An 18580-nucleotide genomic window follows, 5' to 3' on the forward strand; every position below is an offset into this window, starting at 1 on the left:
CCCTCCACGTACCTTTCGGGAAGAAATTCCGAATAGATGGCCTTTTTTGGCGGGAGGGGATTTTTACGCCCACGTGGACGTACAGCTATGCACACATAAGAGTGTGCCTTAATATTATTTTTTCCCCTTAAGTGCTTAAACGATGAGGAAAAAGTACTTCATGCATTGTCTTTAAGGCGAATCGTGAATGAGTGTAATTTTTCGCTATGCGTTTACTCTGCCGAACGGAAAAGTAGTCGACGTCTTTGCGTAGCTCCTGAAAGGGCTCTGAGTGAGCCTTCCATTAACCTTTCGGCCATTTTCCAAATGTAGGAGCGGTTCCTTCCCATAAGAGTTCAGGTGGGAAATAAGCTCAACGCAGTTGTGCGAGTTGTAAAATTTGAGCATGGGATGATGTTAACGGAGAAATGTGTACAACGTGGAAAGTTTAACCCAGGGAAAAGAACAAATAAGAATTTCCCTACTTCGCCAATGAAATATGTCACTCAGCTTTTTCTTTAGAAGGTTGCTTCCAATGGAATGTGACATGTTTTAAAATGATAACCAGGATGTTTTCTTTTTGCGAGTTTTCTTCTTACCTTCGTGTCCCCTCTTTGTGCATGCAAAGGGGGGAAAAAATAAAATTCCTTAAAATGCACAATTCAGTGAAAAAAGCGCAACTGAAGGGAATAAAACAAAAAGAAAAAAGTTGAATTGTCTATTTAGTTGCTCGTCCTTTTTTTTGTGGCATGTGAAGGAATAAATGCTGACGCTTTTTACATGACAGAAAAGGAAAAGAAGTTTCAGTATCTGTTCGCTTGGAAAATTTTTAAGATTTGATGTTTTATTTTTCGCCGTTTTGTAGCTCTTTGTTTCGCACACCGTCCTGCTTCGTTCTGCTTCGTCCTGCTTCGTCCTGCTTCATCCTGCTTCGTCCTGCTTCATCCGATTCGTTCTGCGTTGGCCTGACTCGCCTCCCCTGCTCTGTTTCGCTTCCCAAAGCAGTACCTCTGCAAACATACGAATCTTTGGAGATTACCGCAGCGACGTTGTAAATGCGAAGGAAGCTTAAATGGGGTGATATCCAGACTGGCTCTTTTGTTTTCCCTTATGTGGAAAATTAAGAGCATCTCGAAATTTTTACCTGACTTTTTTTTTTTCCTATAATGGCTGTTTAATTCAGAATTTTTTTCCTGAATTTTTTTTTTTTTTTTATTTTCCCATAATGGCTGTTTAATTTAGAAATTTTTAGGTGACTTTTTTTTTTTTTCACCTCCCTCTTTTTTGGCTTGTTCACATAAATAATGCAACACCAGGGAAAAGTTAATTTGTCCAATTTGGTTGCACGTCATATATTGTGGAAGCTTCCGAACATTTCGCTGCATTTTTGTCCTTATTTTGAGTAGAGTATAAAATGAGCGCTATTTAAGAAAAAAGAAAGAGGATAAAAAAAGTGGATAAAAAGAGCATAAAAAAAACGCGTAAAATAATGCCAACAAGTGTGGTATACACAATCAAGCAGAAAGATACCCCACGCGTGTTTATAGGGCCGCATACAACCTGCACATAATTGGCCCAACTTTTTGCACACCCACATGACACCATGGAAGAACCAATAAAGATCCTGTATCTTCACATTTACGAAGATTCGAAAACGAAGAAAATTAGAAAACTGTTGGAAGGGAATTACGGGAAGGATAACGTAATTTCTTCTAAGGACAAGTCAAGAGTTGTGGATATTATAATCCTAGTCGTCATATACATCTTGTGCTTGTGTTGTATTTTCCTCATATTTAACTTGCTATTTTCAACCATCAAAGATATATACCTGCTAATTCTGCCATGCTTCTTCGTTACAATGAGTGTTTTTTTTATTGCCACAACGATTATTTACGAGATTTTGTATCGTCGTTGTTTGGGGAAGGCCAACAAGCTCTTCGACACGCTGAAGCCGAATGTCATTGTGGGGTATCAGTTCGGGTGCATTTTGGCCATGCACCTGTCTGGCGCGCGCGTTCCGATGGTAACACAGAGGGGGAAAGCGCCGATGCGGCAACATATTAAGCGGAGAGTGACCGCCGATTCGCCCTATCACCGCATGGCAGCTCCGCCTGATGAGATGTCCCCCTTTTATTCGAACGAGATTCCAAAATTAACGATGGACAAATGTATCCTCCGATCGAATTTTCCCGCACTCTTGGCAACTCGTCCGTCCACTCATTCTGGTGTTTCTCCCCCCCTCTCAGGTGTTAGTGTCCCCCGTTCAAGAAAACATCTTCTCCTCAAAGATAAGGAAGAGCATAAACATAAGCGACTACCCATACATCATATTTGTTCACTCCACGAAGGACACGAAAAGGAACCTAACGAAGACTTTAGAACTTGTCGAGTCGGTCAATAAGCAAAACTGTCGAGTCGAGATAGTAGAGGAGGGACACAACTTGGAGTTAATGACCGCATCGGATTACAAGAACTGGGTGGACGAGGTGTATCTGCAGGGGCAGGAGGTTGGCAAGAACGTGGCCCCCAGCAGCACCACAGTCGACGAGTCTATGTTTAAAAGTGACGAGTAGGCTGGCCGCAATCCTGTGGTATGCGCGTGTAAGGAGTTGGTGTATACGGATTGGTGTGCACGGATTGGTGTGCACGGATTGGGTCGTGTGTCGCTCCGTCATCCAGCTACGCCGCTCCGTCATCCAGCTACGCTGCTCCGTTATCCTGCTGCGCCGCTCCGTTATCCTGCTGCGCTGCTCCGTCATTCATCTACGCCCCTCCTTTTGCAGCCTATTCCGAGGTTGTGCCCCCTGGCGCGGCGGAATGATTTAAAATTTGGCACATGATGTGGTGCCCGCCTGCATGCATTCTTGATTGGATGACTTATTGATTGGATGATTTATTGGTTGCTTGGTCCGTTATGCTTCCTTTTTTTGCTTCCTCTTTTTACTTCCCTTTTTTTCTTCCCTTTTTTGGATTTTTCCCCTGTTCGTGCGGAAGGTGCGAATAAATTGGTGCATTTTAGCTTTGGGACGGAATTCCCCTTTCTCCTCCTTGTCCCTTTTGCAGCTTCTTAAATGCGCAACGTTTATTGGCCCCTGGGGGTAGGAATTGCGAAAGCTGAGACGTGGGAAAACCGTAAAATATCCACGCCGCGAAAAAATGGACAGAGGGGAGGGGATTCCCGCAGGGGTACCACGCAGAAAGCAGTTGTCCCGTCGCTGATGCGCCCTACGAGAGTGTGTAAGAGGCGTGGAATAGACGTTTTTCACGAGGACACTGATTTGTTTAGCGGCTATTCACACCTGCTTTCATTTTACTCTCTTTTTTTTTTCTTTTTTGATAAAGACGTATTAAAACACCATCGAAGTGGGAAGGAGAGGTGTGTTGACATCGCCTTCGAAAAGTTTTACTTGCCACCTGAGCATGGAAAGATTGCCTCTTTAAAAAAGAAGCGCAAGTAAAGAGGAGAGTGTTGGGGATGGGGAGGACAAAATGGCCAAAGCCTCCAGTTCTTCCCCTTTCTCTGATTCCCCCGTTTTGTTTTGCTTCCTTTGGGCTATATATTTTTTGGGGCCAGTTTCACCCGACCAATTCGTATAATTCGATTAGCACAAAAAGAAAAGAAAATAAAGAAGCCAGTATTTAATTCGCCCCCTCCTCTATAGGTCTTTTTTTTTTTTTTTCCAAGTGCACTCCAAAAAAAAGAAAAAAGCAAAAATATTTTGCCATTTTTCTTCCCATAAAAAAAAAAAAAAATCCTTTGCAACCTCGCCTAGTAGCACCAATTTGTTTAACCATAATCAGTACGGGGTGAAATCTTAACACAAAGAGGAAAAACTGCTCACTCCGCAGTTGCCTCGCTAGCTAGCCTTTTTCCATGACTTGATGAGAATAGGCTGATCTTTGGCCCTTGCTCAAAGAGTAGCCCCTTCTTCCACCCTTTTCGCCCCGTCCCGCCGCAGGAACCGTTCTCTGTAATGTAACCATTATGTACATTTTGTAGCATATAGGTGCATTTTTTACTTTTTCATTTTGGAAACCCGCCGGCGGAACTGCTTGGAGGAGGCGCATGCAAGTGGAAGCGGTGTGAGACTGTAGCATTTCGTTGCTATCGGTGTGAGCCTGTAGCAGTCGTTGCCAGTCGTGTGGGCGCGACTAACTCTCCTCCGAAACCTGCGGTGTCCACCCCATCACCACCTCCCCAAAATGGTCGACATAAGGCTGAAAACGAAACACACGAGCTGCCAATTCCACCTGGACTTTAACGAAGTGAAACTACCAGATGATGTGAACATCCTAAAAGATTTGGAGCAAGAGATACAGAATTCTATTTACCATTTGAGACGATCGAACGATGAAATTAAAGAGTTTGATCCGGAAGGTGCCGACCAGGATCTCCTCATGGCACTGAATGAGAACCGATTTTCGTTATGTCGGAAGGAGGAACGGCTGCGCATAATTCAGGACAAGATACAGATCCTAAATCCCCATGGTCCTGATTTTGTGGGTAAAACAAATATGATAGATACCTCACTGATGTGCCCAAAGGAGGGAAACCGGGGCGTGGGAATTGCTCATATACTGGCCGCTCAGATGGGCGATGATTACATCACTCATTCGGATGAGAACGATGAGTTAATGGCGAGTGATGCGAATGGCGAGGTCTGCAGTGAGGTTCCACCTCTGTTCGCCGAAGAAACAGAGGAGAAGAACAATTCGACGCCCCCGCCTGGAACACTCGGGGGTGGAGGCATTTACCTGTAGAAATCGTCTTGTGTGTGCATGTACATGATGTATGAGTGTGTCTCCGCAAAAGTTGTTGCCAGGTCGCGGTCGCTACTTTTGCATGTGTGGTGCCACAAAGGTGGTTTCCCCCCTCGCGGAGAAGAAAGCGGCGTCGACCCGTTCACACGCCAATTTTATTATCACGTCGTCACGTCACCACTTGATCGCTTTGCCACTTCATAATTTTTTTTTAATTTTTAAGTCGCGGGGGAGACATGTTGGGAAACGCCTCTGTTGGGGACGGACTCACCGACTCAGACCGCGCCCTTGGTGAGAGACACCCGGTGAGCGGTGGTACTCTGCTATGCAGCTGAGTGCACAACCCCTTCGTCTCTCCCCCACTTTTCCGTTTCAATTCAAACAGGTACCCAATTGAATAGCCAATTGGGGGGGCACCACTTCGGGAAAAAGGGAGCGTACACAGACTCCTTTGAAAAAAAAAAAAAAGAAACTTCAAAAGGTTAACGTTGGGCGGTTAGACGGATGAGTGGTTACGGTTACGTGGTTGGGGGGCCAGACGACTAAGTTGACATGAGGCCAAATGGATACGTGGCCAAATGGCTTCGTGGCCAAAGGGAGCGGCAGCCCGCCCGTCAAAATATGACGTCAAAAAACATGGTCAAGAAGGTGTAGGATATGTAGCACTGCAGGAAGAAGTACAGAACTTCGAACGCGAGGACGAAGGAAAAGAAGAAGGCGAACACGCCACTTGTCATGGTGGCCAGTATGAGCTTCATCAACTCGCCAAAGACGCAGAAGGCCATCAGCGGCCGGACAGCCTAAAAGGGGGGGGGGAGGAAAAAATGGGGAACGCAGAATTGGTTATCGAGTGGTCTACATTTTCCCTGAACCGTTCAGGCAAGTGGAAAAAAATGAGAAAAAATACAAAAAAAAGGCACGATCGTGAATTAGTCCCGCACACGTTCTCGCGCGGGGCCTACCTGAAACGTCGTCCGGGCCATGTAGATGAAGAAAAAGCGATAACTCAAAATGTATTTGATGGTAAATTTTGTCATGTCGACGGGGTTGACGTAGTGATTTAGGGCAGGCAAACTTCTCATCAGTTTGAGGGGGCCGATGTCTTCCCGTAACCTTTCGTTGTAGTATTTGTACACCTCCTTTTTGTCGCTCCCGATGGATCTGCTCACCGGTTTGGTCGTTCCGTACCTTTGGATGAGACAACCCATGGCCTGAAAGGAAAAAAAAAGGGAAGAGGTGCGCCTGTGGGTGAGGAAGACATACAAAGGGGAGTACGCGAACTCCACACAGCTGCTTCGCTTCTTCGCTACTTCGCTACTTCGCAACTCTGTGGCGTGTCCATCCTCCACTTTAGGGGGTCTATTTGCCTTACCGATGAGTAGGCCTTGTACGTGTTCATGACGAGGGCATTTCTGTGCCACAGGTGAGGGCCGATCCTGCAGTGGAGGGAAGGTGGCAACAAATGAGTTGTGGGTTGGCTCCCAACGGGGGGGAAACTCGCGCCCAGGCGAATGGCACATCGGGTCACGTTTGTCCTGTGCTACATTTCTTCATTTTCGCATTTATCCGTTTCCAAATTTCTCCTTTTCTCCTGTTCTCCATCTCTCCGGTTCTCCATCTCTTCTTTTCTTACCCCCCAGTCAGCTTCCCAAACACATTTCGGCTCATCTTGTTAGGCGAGGCAGGCACTTGCTGCTGGACTCATCTGCATTCGGTTCCTTCGCAAGAGGTGAGGCGAGAGTGCAACGAGCCTAATGTGATAACAGGCTGAACTGTGACACGAGGTTTCTCTTTCGAGGTGAGAAACTGGCAGAGGCGCAATCGCCAGTGAAGAGGAAGAAGAAAAAAAAAAAATATATATATATACCTATATATATGCATGCATTTTATATACATCCTATGCTACCCTGTGAGGCCACGCCAAACCGAAGATAGGAGTAATTTTTTACCAAGTGCTGATCTGTGAAGTCCCCCCAAAGAAAAGGAAGCAAAAATGAGATGACTGAGTTACACTGTCAAGAGGTGCAGCGCCGTTTTAATCGCGTCGTTGGGGGGTGTCGTGCGGCCAATATGCACGGGCGAGGGGAAGGGCAACAAAACATGGGAACACAAAAGGTGCCAAGTTCAACGGTGGCGAGGCAAGTCAAAGGAGCTGCACCACACAGAACCGCATCGCGACTAGCGAAACACCACAGCGCGGGAAAATAAAAAAAAAAAAAAGGTCAAAAAATGGAAAGGGGTTCCCATTAGTACGTACACCTGTTCTATAGGGTCCTCAGGTCGGTTGGTCTGGCAGGAAAAAAAAAAAAAAAAAAAAAACCCCATGTGTATACCATGTGCACGCCACGTGTACGTCACGTGTACGCCACGTCTATGCCACGCGTATATGCATCCCCCGCTCTGCGCACACACGTAGTCGCAAAATGGCGCGACAACGCGGCGCAAGGATGCGGCCCCCAAGCCGAAACGACGCAACGGAGCATAAGGAACAAAAGAGGAAGCAACCAAGCGAGTAGCCAAACGGGCAACTAAGAGAAGGAAGGAAATTCACCCCCAGCCGAATGGCAACATAAGGACAGGTCAAGTGCGCAGATTAACAAAGCGTCTTCTATAGGAACACGGGACCTTTTTTTCCGTTTGGCGCACACACGCGTACGTGTGCCTTCCAAGGAGGAAAGAACCTTACCTCCACCTAAACATTAACGCCTGTTCGTTTACTTCGCTTTTCCACTAAACTGCTCCTTCCCCCCACCATTGGTTCGTAGTCCTCCCCGGTGCCCACAACGAAATAGCAGCTTAGTTCAGCACGTCCGTCCTCGTTTCGAAAAACAGAGAAAGTCGACGGAGAGGCGTAGCAAAAAAAAAAAAAAAAAAAGTAATCCCAAAAAAGGACAACACACATAGTTGTTGAGCCCTCTCTCCCCCTAGAAGGAACGAACTCTCCGACCCCCAAAAATGAACAACTATGAGAAGATCAGGGACATAGGGAAAGGGAATTACGGGAATACGATTCTTGTGCGAGATAAGAAGAATGACCAGTAAGTGTCATGCGGATGGGCGGGACCAGACGTGAAGACGGCCGCCATGCGTAGCAGCCGCGCCTGCCACTGAACCGCCCACTGCGCAAGTTTGCTGTCTTCTGCAGTGTTCTACACTCTTCTCCCATCGTCTGCCATTTTCTGCTCACCGCCACGGTCGCCCCTTACCTCCCCCTAAGCTACGTGATGAAAATAATTAACATATCTCAGATGAGCCCAAAGGAGAAGAGGCAGTGCCTGAAGGAGGTGGAGGTAGCGTCGCGGAGAGAGAGAAGCAAAGCAGGAGTTGAGAATGGGCCGACGTAAAAACGTCTCTGTGTGGATGTGTCCATGTGCCCATGTGTGCACGTGTCTGCCCCCGTCAGTCTCAGACATATCTATCCACACGTGTATGTTTTACGCCCCCTCCGCAGCTGCTGTCCAAGCTGAACCACCCCTTCATCGTCAAGTATATCGAAAGCTACATAGAGGGGGACACGCTGAGGATCGTCATGAAGCACTGCAAAGGTGAGTCCAGTGGAGCACTGGGGGGAATACAATTAGGGTTCATGAGAGCTGTGAAGATGGCTCTCTTTCGCTCTCTATTTGGCTTTCTCTCTCTCGCTATCTCTCTCTTTGGCTTTCCCTTTCCCTCTCTCCCTGTTTCTTTTTTTTTTTTTTTCCTATCCTTCTGGCGGCACCCACCCACCTAAGGCGGAGACCTCTACCATTACATACAGAACAAGAAGAAGCAAAACACGCCCATAAAGGAGACGCGCATCCTGATATGGCTGACTCAGATTCTGACGGCGCTCAAGTTTCTGCACTCGAACCACATCCTGCACAGGGGTAAGGTGCCCACAAGAGTACACTCCGGCGTGGCAAGAACAGTACACTACGGCGCGGCAAGAATAGTTCACTTCTGCACGCCCACAACAGTTTACGTTCACCCCGGCATGGCCACTCCCCCCCTCGTGACAGACATGAAATCGCTGAACATCCTAATCGACAACGACAAGCGAGTGCGGCTATGCGATTTCGGCATTTCGAAGGTGCTGGAAAATACCCTGGACTACGCCAACACCCTGATAGGGACGCCCTACTACTTAAGCCCAGAGCTGTGTAAAGATAAAAAATACAGCTGGCCGTCTGATGTCTGGGCCACAGGTTGCCTCATTTATGAGTTGGCCACCTTCCGCACTCCTTTCCACTCCACCAAGGGGATTCAGCAACTCTGCTACAACATTAGATATGCCCCTGTAGGTGCTTCGAGGGGGATCCCCACTGCACGGAGCGCGTTTGGCCCGGTTGCTCCGTTTGGCCTGGTTGCTCCGTGTGCCCTGCTTTTCCCGCTTGACCCGTTCGTTTCTGTCGCGTAGGAGAGCATTACCAGCCACTTCTTTCTTCGCCACCGCCCCTCTGATGCACCCCCCTTGTGACAGATCCCAGACCTGCCGAATATATACTCCAAAGAGCTGAACAATATCTACAAGAGCATGCTGATCAGGGAGCCCAACTACCGAGCCACAGTGCAGCAGTTGCTCGTCTCCGACATTGTCCAGGTGAAATGGGGAGGCACGAACGCGAACGCCATGTCAACACGATGTCTACACGGCTTCTAAACGGCTTCCATACCGCCTCCACCCCCCGCAGAGACAACTCAAGTTGCTGATTGAGGAGAAGATCCGGGAGAAGCAAAACATGAAGAGGCCCCTAAAAGAAAAGCCCGCGGCTGAAAATGAAGGGTCCGGTGCAAATGAGCAGGAGGTCAAGACGTTGCTCCTGGACGTCGTCGACGCGTGAAGGGATTAAGTTCGTGAAAGGGTTAAGTTGGGAGGTGTCCAATTTGGGTGAGTCCTTTTTTGGGTGGCCAAGCCTGATTGCCCCGCCACTGCTCGCCCAAACGTCCAGCTTGCAATATGACCAGGCGGAGGTGGCGAACAGCATCACCCAAACGTTACCCGCGAGGGAAGCTTTTCCGAAAAGGAGAAAAAGAAAAGTGTCTAAGTTGGGGGAATCCACGGAGGGGCACCAGAACGCTGCAGAGTTAGGCTGCGCGTTGTTCATTTTATTTTTTTTTATTTTATTTTATCTATTTTTTTCGCTATCCCCCTTTTGATGACTGGACTGGCGCGTTGGTCTTTTCAATTTTTTTTTTTTTTTTTTTTTTTTTCTACTGTTCCGCACATTTATATATTTCCCTTACGAGGTAGCACCTCTAATTTTTTTTTTTGCTTCCCCTTTTGCTACATTCATTTTCTAACGTAGATGCACCGGAGAAGCGGTTGCCTCCCGAATGGGAGAATATCAAAGGTGACTTCGTCACGACTGTACGTTTTGCACGAATGTACATGTTGTCTCAAGGTCAAGCCCATTCCTTTGTCGCGATTATCCCAAGTTCTACGTGGGTGCGACATGTGCTTACACTGCTGCACTGGGGGTGGATCAAGCTCTGCGCCGCGGGTACCATTCGCAGTTTTCAGCTACCACGGTGAAGGAAAATATGTAGTCTAGTAGCACTCCCCGCTTCTTTCCCTTTTTTGCTTCTCTCATAGGGTGTCGCAAAATCTGTGGACACCTCCCCCCCCAAGCGGACACACGCCACGAGGAGGTTACACAGACGCGTATGAAGAGGTACAACTGATATTTTAAAAACGGGGGGTGGGGAGCACACGAAGGGGAAGCAATGCCGCTTGGAGGGAGCATTGCCTCTTGACTGAGGCAATACATGCATACGGAGCTTTCTTTACACGAGTTAACCTTTTTCTTGGCCCTGCGTATCATCAGGGAAGACCTACACCTGTTTTTGCTTCGCCCCCTTGGGGTGACGTAGTAGCAGACTAGTGATTCGTTCCTGGTGGGGAGAGGAAGCGATCTTCTTCCTACGTATTAGAAGAAGAGAGGAGGGGCTGTTTCACTAGGACGGCGAGGCGTGGGTGTGCGCAGGGAGATTTTTCCCACTCGTTCACGTGAAAGTATGCACGGGTAGGCTTTACCTATGTGGATGTTTTTCTCCCTTGGCATCGGAGGTGCCCCGCGGAGAGAGGCGCAGAGAGGCGAAAAAAGGGACAAACGGCCCAAAGAGTCGGAAAAAAAAATACTTCCCCTCTTAACCGATTCTGACAAAGTGGAGGCACCTCCATGCGAAGGTACAACTGTGACATAATGTGGTCTCTTCAAGCAAAAAAAAAAGAAAAAAAAAAAAGAAAAAAAAATTACAATTTTGTTGTAACTTCCATCACGTTTCCTTGAGTGATATTTTTTTTTGGGGGGGGCGTCCGCAACAGGATAGTTGTTTGCGCAGCGTCCTCTCCCAAGGGGTTCTCCTTACAACGGGTTCTCCTTACAGCCGCTTCCCCTCGCAACCGCTTCCCATCCGCAGTGACGCATCTTTCATGGTCAGCGGAGGGCCAAGGAATTAGTACCTCCAACTTGAGGCGACTATAAAGATATAGGCCCAGCGGCTCGCCGCGGAGAGACGCCTGCCTAATGTGGTTCCTCGTGCATGTGTATGGGATGACCCGAATGGGGGCCCCGACTTAATCCTCCCTCTACTTTTACGCCGCGAGGAAGTTGCCCCGCGAGGAAGCTGCGAGTTTGGTTAACTGCTACATAAGAAGGTCAAGATCGGACAGACCATTTGGGAGAGGCCTGATGGGGGAGTCCCAAATTTGGCCGTTGAGTCATCCGTGCGGACGTGTGGCAGCAAGGGAGGGAGTGTCAACCGGTAGCTAGGCGCTTGGCGAGCTAGCCAAACGTCCTTTTTTCTTTCTTTTTTTTTTTTTTTTTTTGTGCCGAGGGAGTAACCCAGTCGTTGGTTTTTCCCTCACGACCGACCTAAGCTGCCCAGGGAGGGACACCCAATCTGTTCACTCCACACAGAGCAGAAACCATGGGGGCGCCAGTCAACATCGACGTTCCGAAGCTGATACTAGACAACGGAGGGGGGCTGATCAAGGGAGGCATCCTGCCGAGGTACTCCCAGATGAGTGACTCCCAGTGTAACGAAATAGAACCCAAGTTTATCGTGCCCAATTGTGTCGGACAGGTGAGAAAGAAAAATATCATTCATATAAGTGACAGCTGCTATAGCATATGCGAGTACTTCTGTCACCGGCCCCATGTGGATGGCCTGCTACTAGATTTGGAGATGCAAACGAAGATCTGGGAAAAGCTCTTCTCATGCAAGCAGACTATTGGCTTTAAAATAAACGACATGGGGATCTGCATCACGGAGTCTTATCTCACCCCAGCCTACATAAGACAGGGAGTTATCGAGCTGCTTTTTGAGTACTTTAATTTTAATCAGATTATTATTGTCTCCTCTCAAACGATGCTCCCATTTTCTTTCATTGGACTTAACTTGGGACAGTATGATATCTTAAATCCTCCTATTTTTTCCTTGCCCAGTTCGAGGGGCAGGAGGGGGGAAGCATCCAAGAGGAGGAGGAGAGGAGGAGGAAGTAAATCCATCACCAGGAGAAGCAGCAGTACGAAGGAGAACATAAAAGGGGAGGGGGAGGCAAGTTATCCTAATGATCATGCCGATTTGAAGGGCGAGGCGGATAAGTGGACCTCCGCTGAGTTCCTGGACGGGTGGGAGGAGGAAGAGGCAGCGATAGCAGGAGGAGTAGCGGGAGGAGTAGGACTAGGAATGTCCAACAGCAGCGACATCTTCAGTGAGGTGAAGAAAGAGCGGAATGGCTTGACGAACGGGTTGGGAAGCGGATTGGGAAGCAGCATGGGGAGCGGTTTCGGAAGCACCATCCCGCACGACACATGTAGCAATACTTCTCAGCCGAACGATGGACTTGGGCAGGAGGACCACCCCGCGGAAAACAACACACTAACCAACAGACACATCTTCGTAAAAAACATCGAATGCTACAATAAGTATACCTACCGAGTGTACCTCGAGGAGGGCTTCCGAGGGGAGAACTGGCAAGAGTACCACTTTGGTCGCTTCTTCAACTGTCGCGCTGGTTGCTTCCCCAACAATGGAGTGGTACGCACCCTTCAGAGTAACAGCTACCTAGGAAACAACTTCGCCGTCCAGGACCCAAATTTTTTACTTCCCGATCAGATAGATCTCCATCACACATACTACGAACCAAACGTTAGGGACCTCCATACCTTCCAAAACCATTTTAACACCACCTATGTGGACACCTTCTACAGTGAAGTAATCAACGGGAATTACAATTTATCTCTCAGAAATCCCTGCGCTTTGTACGTTGATGTAGGGTTCTCTCACACGTATGTGTTGCCGTACATAGAGTATAAGGTGATTGAATACGCCATCTTAAGGACGAAGGTCTCTGCGTCGATCCTGAATACTTATTTGAAGAATGTCCTCTCGTATAAACACGTCAATCTGGAACACAATGAGCTCCTCGTGGAGAACATAAAAGAGCGGGCCTGCTACGTGTCGCTGGACTACGAACAGGATTTAGAGAAAGAGAAGAGGCGGCTGGAGGAGATTAAGCGACAGCGGATTGCGGATAAGCTGGGCGCGCGGGAGGAGCTGCTGCGGAAGGAGAAGCAGGGGGAGGGGGAGGCGGCCAGGATTAGCGGCCAGGTTCGCGTCGACGTTCGCCACGAGGCGGAGGACTTTTGTCAGAAGCGCCTCCCGAGCGGGGGAGAAGTACTCCATGGGGTGGGCCACGGGAAGGGGAAAATAAAACTGGAGGGCGTCAATTCGAATTGCAAAGACGGGGAGAACAACCCCACTGTGGGGGACTTCACCCAGGAAGAGACTACAGAAGAGACTCCCCAACATGGTGACAAAAAGAAAAAGCGAACGCAGCCGCACCTCTTTTACAGTTATAAGCTAATCGATTACAACAACGCTACGAAGAGAGAGATCAGCGAAGTATATGACACGCTGAGGACGAACTGCTCCAACGATTGCATTTATGTGGATTCCGATTTCGACGACCAGATGGAGTTTTCTAACTACACGGAGGGTAGTGACATTGGGAAAGCAGAAGAGAGTAACGAAAAAGAGGGAAAGAAGAAGCTCGATCAGAGGTGCAACAACGGAAAGGATGATAGGAACAGATACGAAGAAGATCTACGAGAAAGGGCCTTCCCAAACCATATTGGTGTAAAAGGAGGCACACACAATAGTGAGTCCCAAAACGACATCATTAACTTGACGAATGAACGAATTGGCATTCCAGAGGTTCTTTTTAATCCGAAGGACATAAATCTCGAGCACTGCAGCATTGTTGAGCTGATTTATAGATGCATCTCATTACTCCCTAAGGAGATTCAGAGGTACTTCCTTGCTCAGATATACATCTCAGGTGGTTCTACCAAATTTAAGAATTTCAAACACAGACTCTACAAGGAGCTGCGTGCTATTTTCCCCACAGACTGGGAGATCAACATTTACTCTCATCGGAATGGTCTCTATAGCAACTACATTGGCACATATGTCTGGCTCAGCGACCAGAACATCTATAACTACAATGTGATCACACGGGAGCAGTACTTCAATCACGGCAAGGGTGGTTAAGCGGCCAAGAAGTCGCCAAGGGGTTAAACAGCCAAACGAGCCGCTGAACCAGCTGAACCAGCTGAACCAGATGAACCAGCTGAACCAGCTCAACGGCCAGTCTGAAAAACGAAAAAATAAAAAAGGAGGGTCAGCCAAGTGAACACCTATTCGTGAGGATATCCACGCGGGAAGTCCCCGATGAGAAGTTCTCATGGGCGATTACTACTTCCTCCCAATTCGCGTGCGCCAGTTTGTCCACAGCGCAGCGTGTGTGTCTCTGTCTATTTGTGTGTACGCCTCTACGAAGAGTAGGGACAGTGCGTACGATGAGTGGTGCTTCCCGGTGCCCCTTCACACCGCCGCCTCCTACCCAGCGTATACTTTTCCCCCCTGCTGACCCCCTCTCCCCGGTCAACTACCCATCTCCTCCGAAGCGAACTGCACCACTGTGCTGAACTTCTTCTTCAGAATCTCGAGGACCTTGGTCCGGTAAAGTTGACTGTCAATAATGAGGCCCAGAAGGTGAGATGTGAACCCATTCTGCTTCAAATCGATGAAGCTGATTTTTACGACCTTCTCGGTGTAGCGTCTCTCCATATTCGCATAATCTTCGTAGCGAGTCAACGGTATGATATTTTTGAAGTAAACTTTGGTGTCATTCGTTTGGGTCATCTTCAGGGTGAGATTATTCCTCGTGAGGAAGGAGAAGTGCAGAAGGTCACTTTCTGTTGGTAGGAGAGCTGAGTAAATCCATAAGGCCGGCAGAGCATCTCTACTGTCGTTACCTCCTACATTGCTCCTTCCGCTTCTCTTCACGTAAAATGTTTGATCGTTGGGATCATACACTAATTGCTTCCTTTCACTTTCCAGGCATATATATATCCCCTTTCGGTACGGAGGGATTATGTACCTCTTTTGGATGTATTCTATGTTTAGCATGTTCGTCATGTCGTAAGCCACGGTCTGTTTTTTGCTCGGTGGAGGAATTGGGGGCGGACTGAGTTCATTGGCCGGATTGGCAGCATTGGATTGGTTGGAGGCATTGGATTGGCTGGATTCATCGGGTTGGCTGGCCGCATTGGGTTCGTCGGCGGCATTGGACTGGCTGGACTCAGTGGGTTCATTGGGCGTCGCCTCCTGGTCCGTCTCGTCACTGTAGCTCGTCTGCTCGGCCTCCCTCACTCCGCCACTTGGCTGTTGCGGCTCACTTGGTTGCCCCTTTTCTAGGAAGTCTAGATACTCCTTCTGCATTTCGCTCAACTCAGCGTCTTCTCCTTCCTCTGTCTTCTCTTCCTTGGCGGCGGGGGTGATGTGGGCGTTGGGTTGGAAGGTCCGCCTCTGGGGCACTGCCTCTTGACTGACTTGGGTCGTCCCCTCGTGTCGTCCTCCCAAGGCGGTCACCAGGAATGGTTCGGCGGCTTCATCATACCGGCATTGGCTGACTTCGCACCGAAGCTGCAGTATGTGCGCCCAGAAAATGGGTTCGCTGAGCGAGGTGAAGATGGAGAAGGAGGTGTTGCTGACGAAGCGGTTGGGCTGCCCCACAGTCTGGTTCCTCTCCGCGCTGATAGTGCTGTCCGCGTTGCTGCCGTCCACGTTGTTGCCGTCCACGTTGTTGCCTTTCACGTTGCTGCCGCTCCCTTGGGTGATGCCCTCCTCTGTGCCGCTCTCCGCGTCCCCCTCGTTGGGCTCGATTCGACTGAGCACCTGGAGGTAGTCTCCCCTGGACACGAAAAATGTAGGCACGTAGTTATATACCTTCTGACTGTGGTTCGTCGTCAGATTGCAGAGTGAGACGAGGAAGGGGATGCTTCTTCCATGAATGGATGCGTCTCGTTGTGCCACTGGGTTAGGATTAAGAGAGTACTCGATTTCTATTTTATTAATTCGGTAGTGACTTATGTTTCCTTTGATGAGAGTCATCACGTTTAGTGGGTTCATCTGTCCGGGGGGGAGTCCGCGGGAGTGTCCTGGAGATTGTCCGACGTCGTAACCCCTGTGATGGTTTCCATTACGAATGGCGTCTACATGGATCTCCAGCACCGCTGAGTACTTCCTGCTTCTATTAAGGTAGAAATTAAAGAGCATGTGCATGATGTATGGCTTCCCCTGTGCGCACGTCTCCACGGGGGGCTGGTCCTGGCCGAACGCGCCGCGCCCACCGCGCCCACCGCTGCGTGGAGTGTTGCGCCTGTGTTTGCTCCCGTCTCTGCTCCCGTCTCTGCTCCCGTCTCTGCTCCCATTTCTGCTCCTATTTCTGCTCCTATTTCTCCCCCCATGGCTGCCCCCATCGCCGAGACGCTGATCCGCTGCGGTCGCCTGCGCACCTCCCCCCTTCCCGCAGGCGGACCTGTACAGGGGGTTCGGGTGCAGACGCACGTATAGGTCGCTAACCACGACCGGCGTCTTGAACTCGACTGATCCCTTTGTGGACAACAAGAGGGCATCCCCACTCTCGCGAACATGCCTCTCCATCCAGTGTGTCCTCTCTTTAATTTCCTCCAATCGGGGATTGTTTAAATACAAAGATTTCAGTCTCTTGTACCGTTGCGCGGGTTCTACTTTGTCGCTCAGAATCTGTTCTTGCCAGTAGATTACTCCTCTGTCGGTTTGCGGTTGGGGGGGTTCGTGGGGAGAGGAATCTCCTCCGTCGCCTCCTACTGCGTCGTCAGTTACCACTACGTCTACTTCTCCCCCCCGCTGAGTTCCCACTCTATTCACCCTATCCACTCTGCCCCTGTGTTTGTAAGAATGGAGCGGCCCCCCCAGCGCACAGCAGCTCCACGCGCCCCTCAGTATCAAACTGGGACTTATGTCCGAGTTAACATAGCGCAGCTGAACGTCCTTATCCACGTGGAGCTCACTGTAGCACACGTCCCCTTGGAAGAGGAAATGTAGGAGAGCCCTCTTCTGATATGTTTTCACCACCATGATACTAGTACTTATGCCATTGTAATCGGAATGCAGTTTGAAGAGATTTTTTTTGTATTCATAATCTGCATGCACAGTTAGATTCTTTAATGGGTTCGTCGAAATCATGTCGATGAATCCTTTGTTGTTGTTTCTCTTGGACCACTTTTCGTATAATTCACTACTTCTCCGTTTTAGCACTTCTTTGGTGAAGTTTGTTCCCCTCCCTGTTTGTTCGTTCGAGGTTGTCTTGTTACCCCCCCGTGAGATGATCCCCCGTGGAGATGTAATTTTCTCAAAAAAAAGGACAATCTCGGAATGGTTAATGGAGCGAAAGAATGCACACGTGAAGGGGGGGTCACTATCCTTTTTCCTCTCCGTTTTAAAGTGTTTTCTGAAAGGGAAGCCACTGGTTAGTGTCTTCTTTAGTGGAGATTGGAGTAGGGACCCTCCTCTACTTTGCCTTGTACATATTCCTATATTCATCTGCCTGTTTATTTTTACCATCCCATCATAGTTGCTCGTTTCGGATGGTATTCTTAAGCCGCTTAATACTTTGTTGATGGTGCTTGGTGTGACGTGCTTTCCTGCTAGGTTGTTTTTTTTTTCTACATGCGCTTCGTTCATCTGCGTCGGGGAGGCTCGATCGGTTCGATCGGTGTGTCCACCCTGGCTGGTGTGCCTGCCCGGGGGGTCTTCCGTCGCATCGTTGAAGAGGTCCACCATCGACTTGATGCTGCCGACCCAGCCGCTGGCTGTGCTCGAAGCGGGAGCAGCGGCTTCCCCTGAGAGGTAAGCGAGTTTCTTCTTCTCATTCTGCTTCTCCTTCTTCTTCTCCTTCCTAACGGCGACATTCACCCCTGACGATCCTGCGCCTTCCTTTTTTTTCTTTTTCTCCACCCCCAGCAGGTGTGAGTTATCCAAAAAGACGTAACTCGAGTAGGAGTCCACGTCCCACGCTTGCATAAAGATTTTATTAAAATCGATTTCATCGATGGCTAAAGACAATGGAGACAAAAACTCTAAGTTCTTCGCGTGATTCAAGTGTTCCCCTATGAACAGGCCTTTAAAACTGTGCTTGTTGGGGCTCTCCTCCCTGAATTCACAGGCGTCTCCTAGTATGTTGGTTCTTCTATGATTGATAAAATGGGATGGGGAAATCTTCTTCGTGGGGTTCATTTGATGTTGCTTCCTCCTCGTGAGGGAGGTTAATAGGTCTACCAAGAAGTGGAAGCCCTTCATCCAGACACTCTTTCCGTCTTTGCCCTTCACAGCTTCCTTTCCACTCCTGTCATTGTCTTCGTTTTGCAGTTCTACGTCATTTGGATGTTTTTCCTCCGTAGGGATCGCATAAAACGGCGTTGTGTGTAGGTAGGTATATTTTTCGTCGTCCTGTTCGTTATAGGGAACT

At 48.9% G+C, this 18580-nt stretch overlaps 6 protein-coding genes across 6 annotated transcripts; 4 read left to right on the plus strand and 2 right to left on the minus strand.

The window, feature by feature from the left end:
• Nucleotides 1-1582: 1582 nt before the first annotated feature.
• Nucleotides 1583-2552, plus strand: C922_04351 (hypothetical protein; the record flags this gene model as incomplete). Its single annotated transcript, XM_008819934.1, has 2 exons — nucleotides 1583-2002; nucleotides 2226-2552. 2 exons carry the CDS (start codon nucleotides 1583-1585, stop codon nucleotides 2550-2552), a joined length of 747 nt encoding a protein of 248 aa, XP_008818156.1.
• Nucleotides 2553-4182: 1630 nt separating this feature from the next.
• C922_04352 (hypothetical protein) lies at nucleotides 4183-4740 on the plus strand (the record flags this gene model as incomplete). Its single annotated transcript, XM_008819935.1, has 1 exon — nucleotides 4183-4740. The coding sequence occupies one exon, from the start codon at nucleotides 4183-4185 to the stop codon at nucleotides 4738-4740; it is 558 nt and encodes a 185-aa protein (XP_008818157.1).
• Nucleotides 4741-5354: 614 nt separating this feature from the next.
• On the minus strand, nucleotides 5355-6358 carry C922_04353 (hypothetical protein; the record flags this gene model as incomplete). The annotated part of the gene is made up of 4 exons (XM_008819936.1): nucleotides 5355-5540; nucleotides 5703-5951; nucleotides 6113-6176; nucleotides 6285-6358. The coding sequence occupies 4 exons, from the start codon at nucleotides 6356-6358 to the stop codon at nucleotides 5355-5357; spliced, it is 573 nt and encodes a 190-aa protein (XP_008818158.1).
• Nucleotides 6359-7695: 1337 nt separating this feature from the next.
• C922_04354 (serine/threonine protein kinase) lies at nucleotides 7696-9560 on the plus strand (the record flags this gene model as incomplete). The annotated part of the gene is made up of 7 exons (XM_008819937.1): nucleotides 7696-7778; nucleotides 7958-8030; nucleotides 8192-8285; nucleotides 8472-8606; nucleotides 8739-9016; nucleotides 9200-9319; nucleotides 9411-9560. The coding sequence occupies 7 exons, from the start codon at nucleotides 7696-7698 to the stop codon at nucleotides 9558-9560; spliced, it is 933 nt and encodes a 310-aa protein (XP_008818159.1).
• Nucleotides 9561-11649: 2089 nt separating this feature from the next.
• Nucleotides 11650-14277, plus strand: C922_04355 (hypothetical protein; the record flags this gene model as incomplete). The annotated part of the gene is made up of 1 exon (XM_008819938.1): nucleotides 11650-14277. One exon carries the CDS (start codon nucleotides 11650-11652, stop codon nucleotides 14275-14277), a length of 2628 nt encoding a protein of 875 aa, XP_008818160.1.
• A 393-nt stretch (nucleotides 14278-14670) lies between these two features.
• On the minus strand, nucleotides 14671-18348 carry C922_04356 (hypothetical protein; the record flags this gene model as incomplete). The annotated part of the gene is made up of 1 exon (XM_008819939.1): nucleotides 14671-18348. One exon carries the CDS (start codon nucleotides 18346-18348, stop codon nucleotides 14671-14673), a length of 3678 nt encoding a protein of 1225 aa, XP_008818161.1.
• Between the last annotated feature and the right edge of the window lie 232 nt (nucleotides 18349-18580).

Source organism: Plasmodium inui (assembly GCF_000524495.1).
Source record: "Plasmodium inui San Antonio 1 unplaced genomic scaffold supercont1.22, whole genome shotgun sequence".
Lineage (NCBI taxonomy): Eukaryota > Apicomplexa > Aconoidasida > Haemosporida > Plasmodiidae > Plasmodium > Plasmodium inui.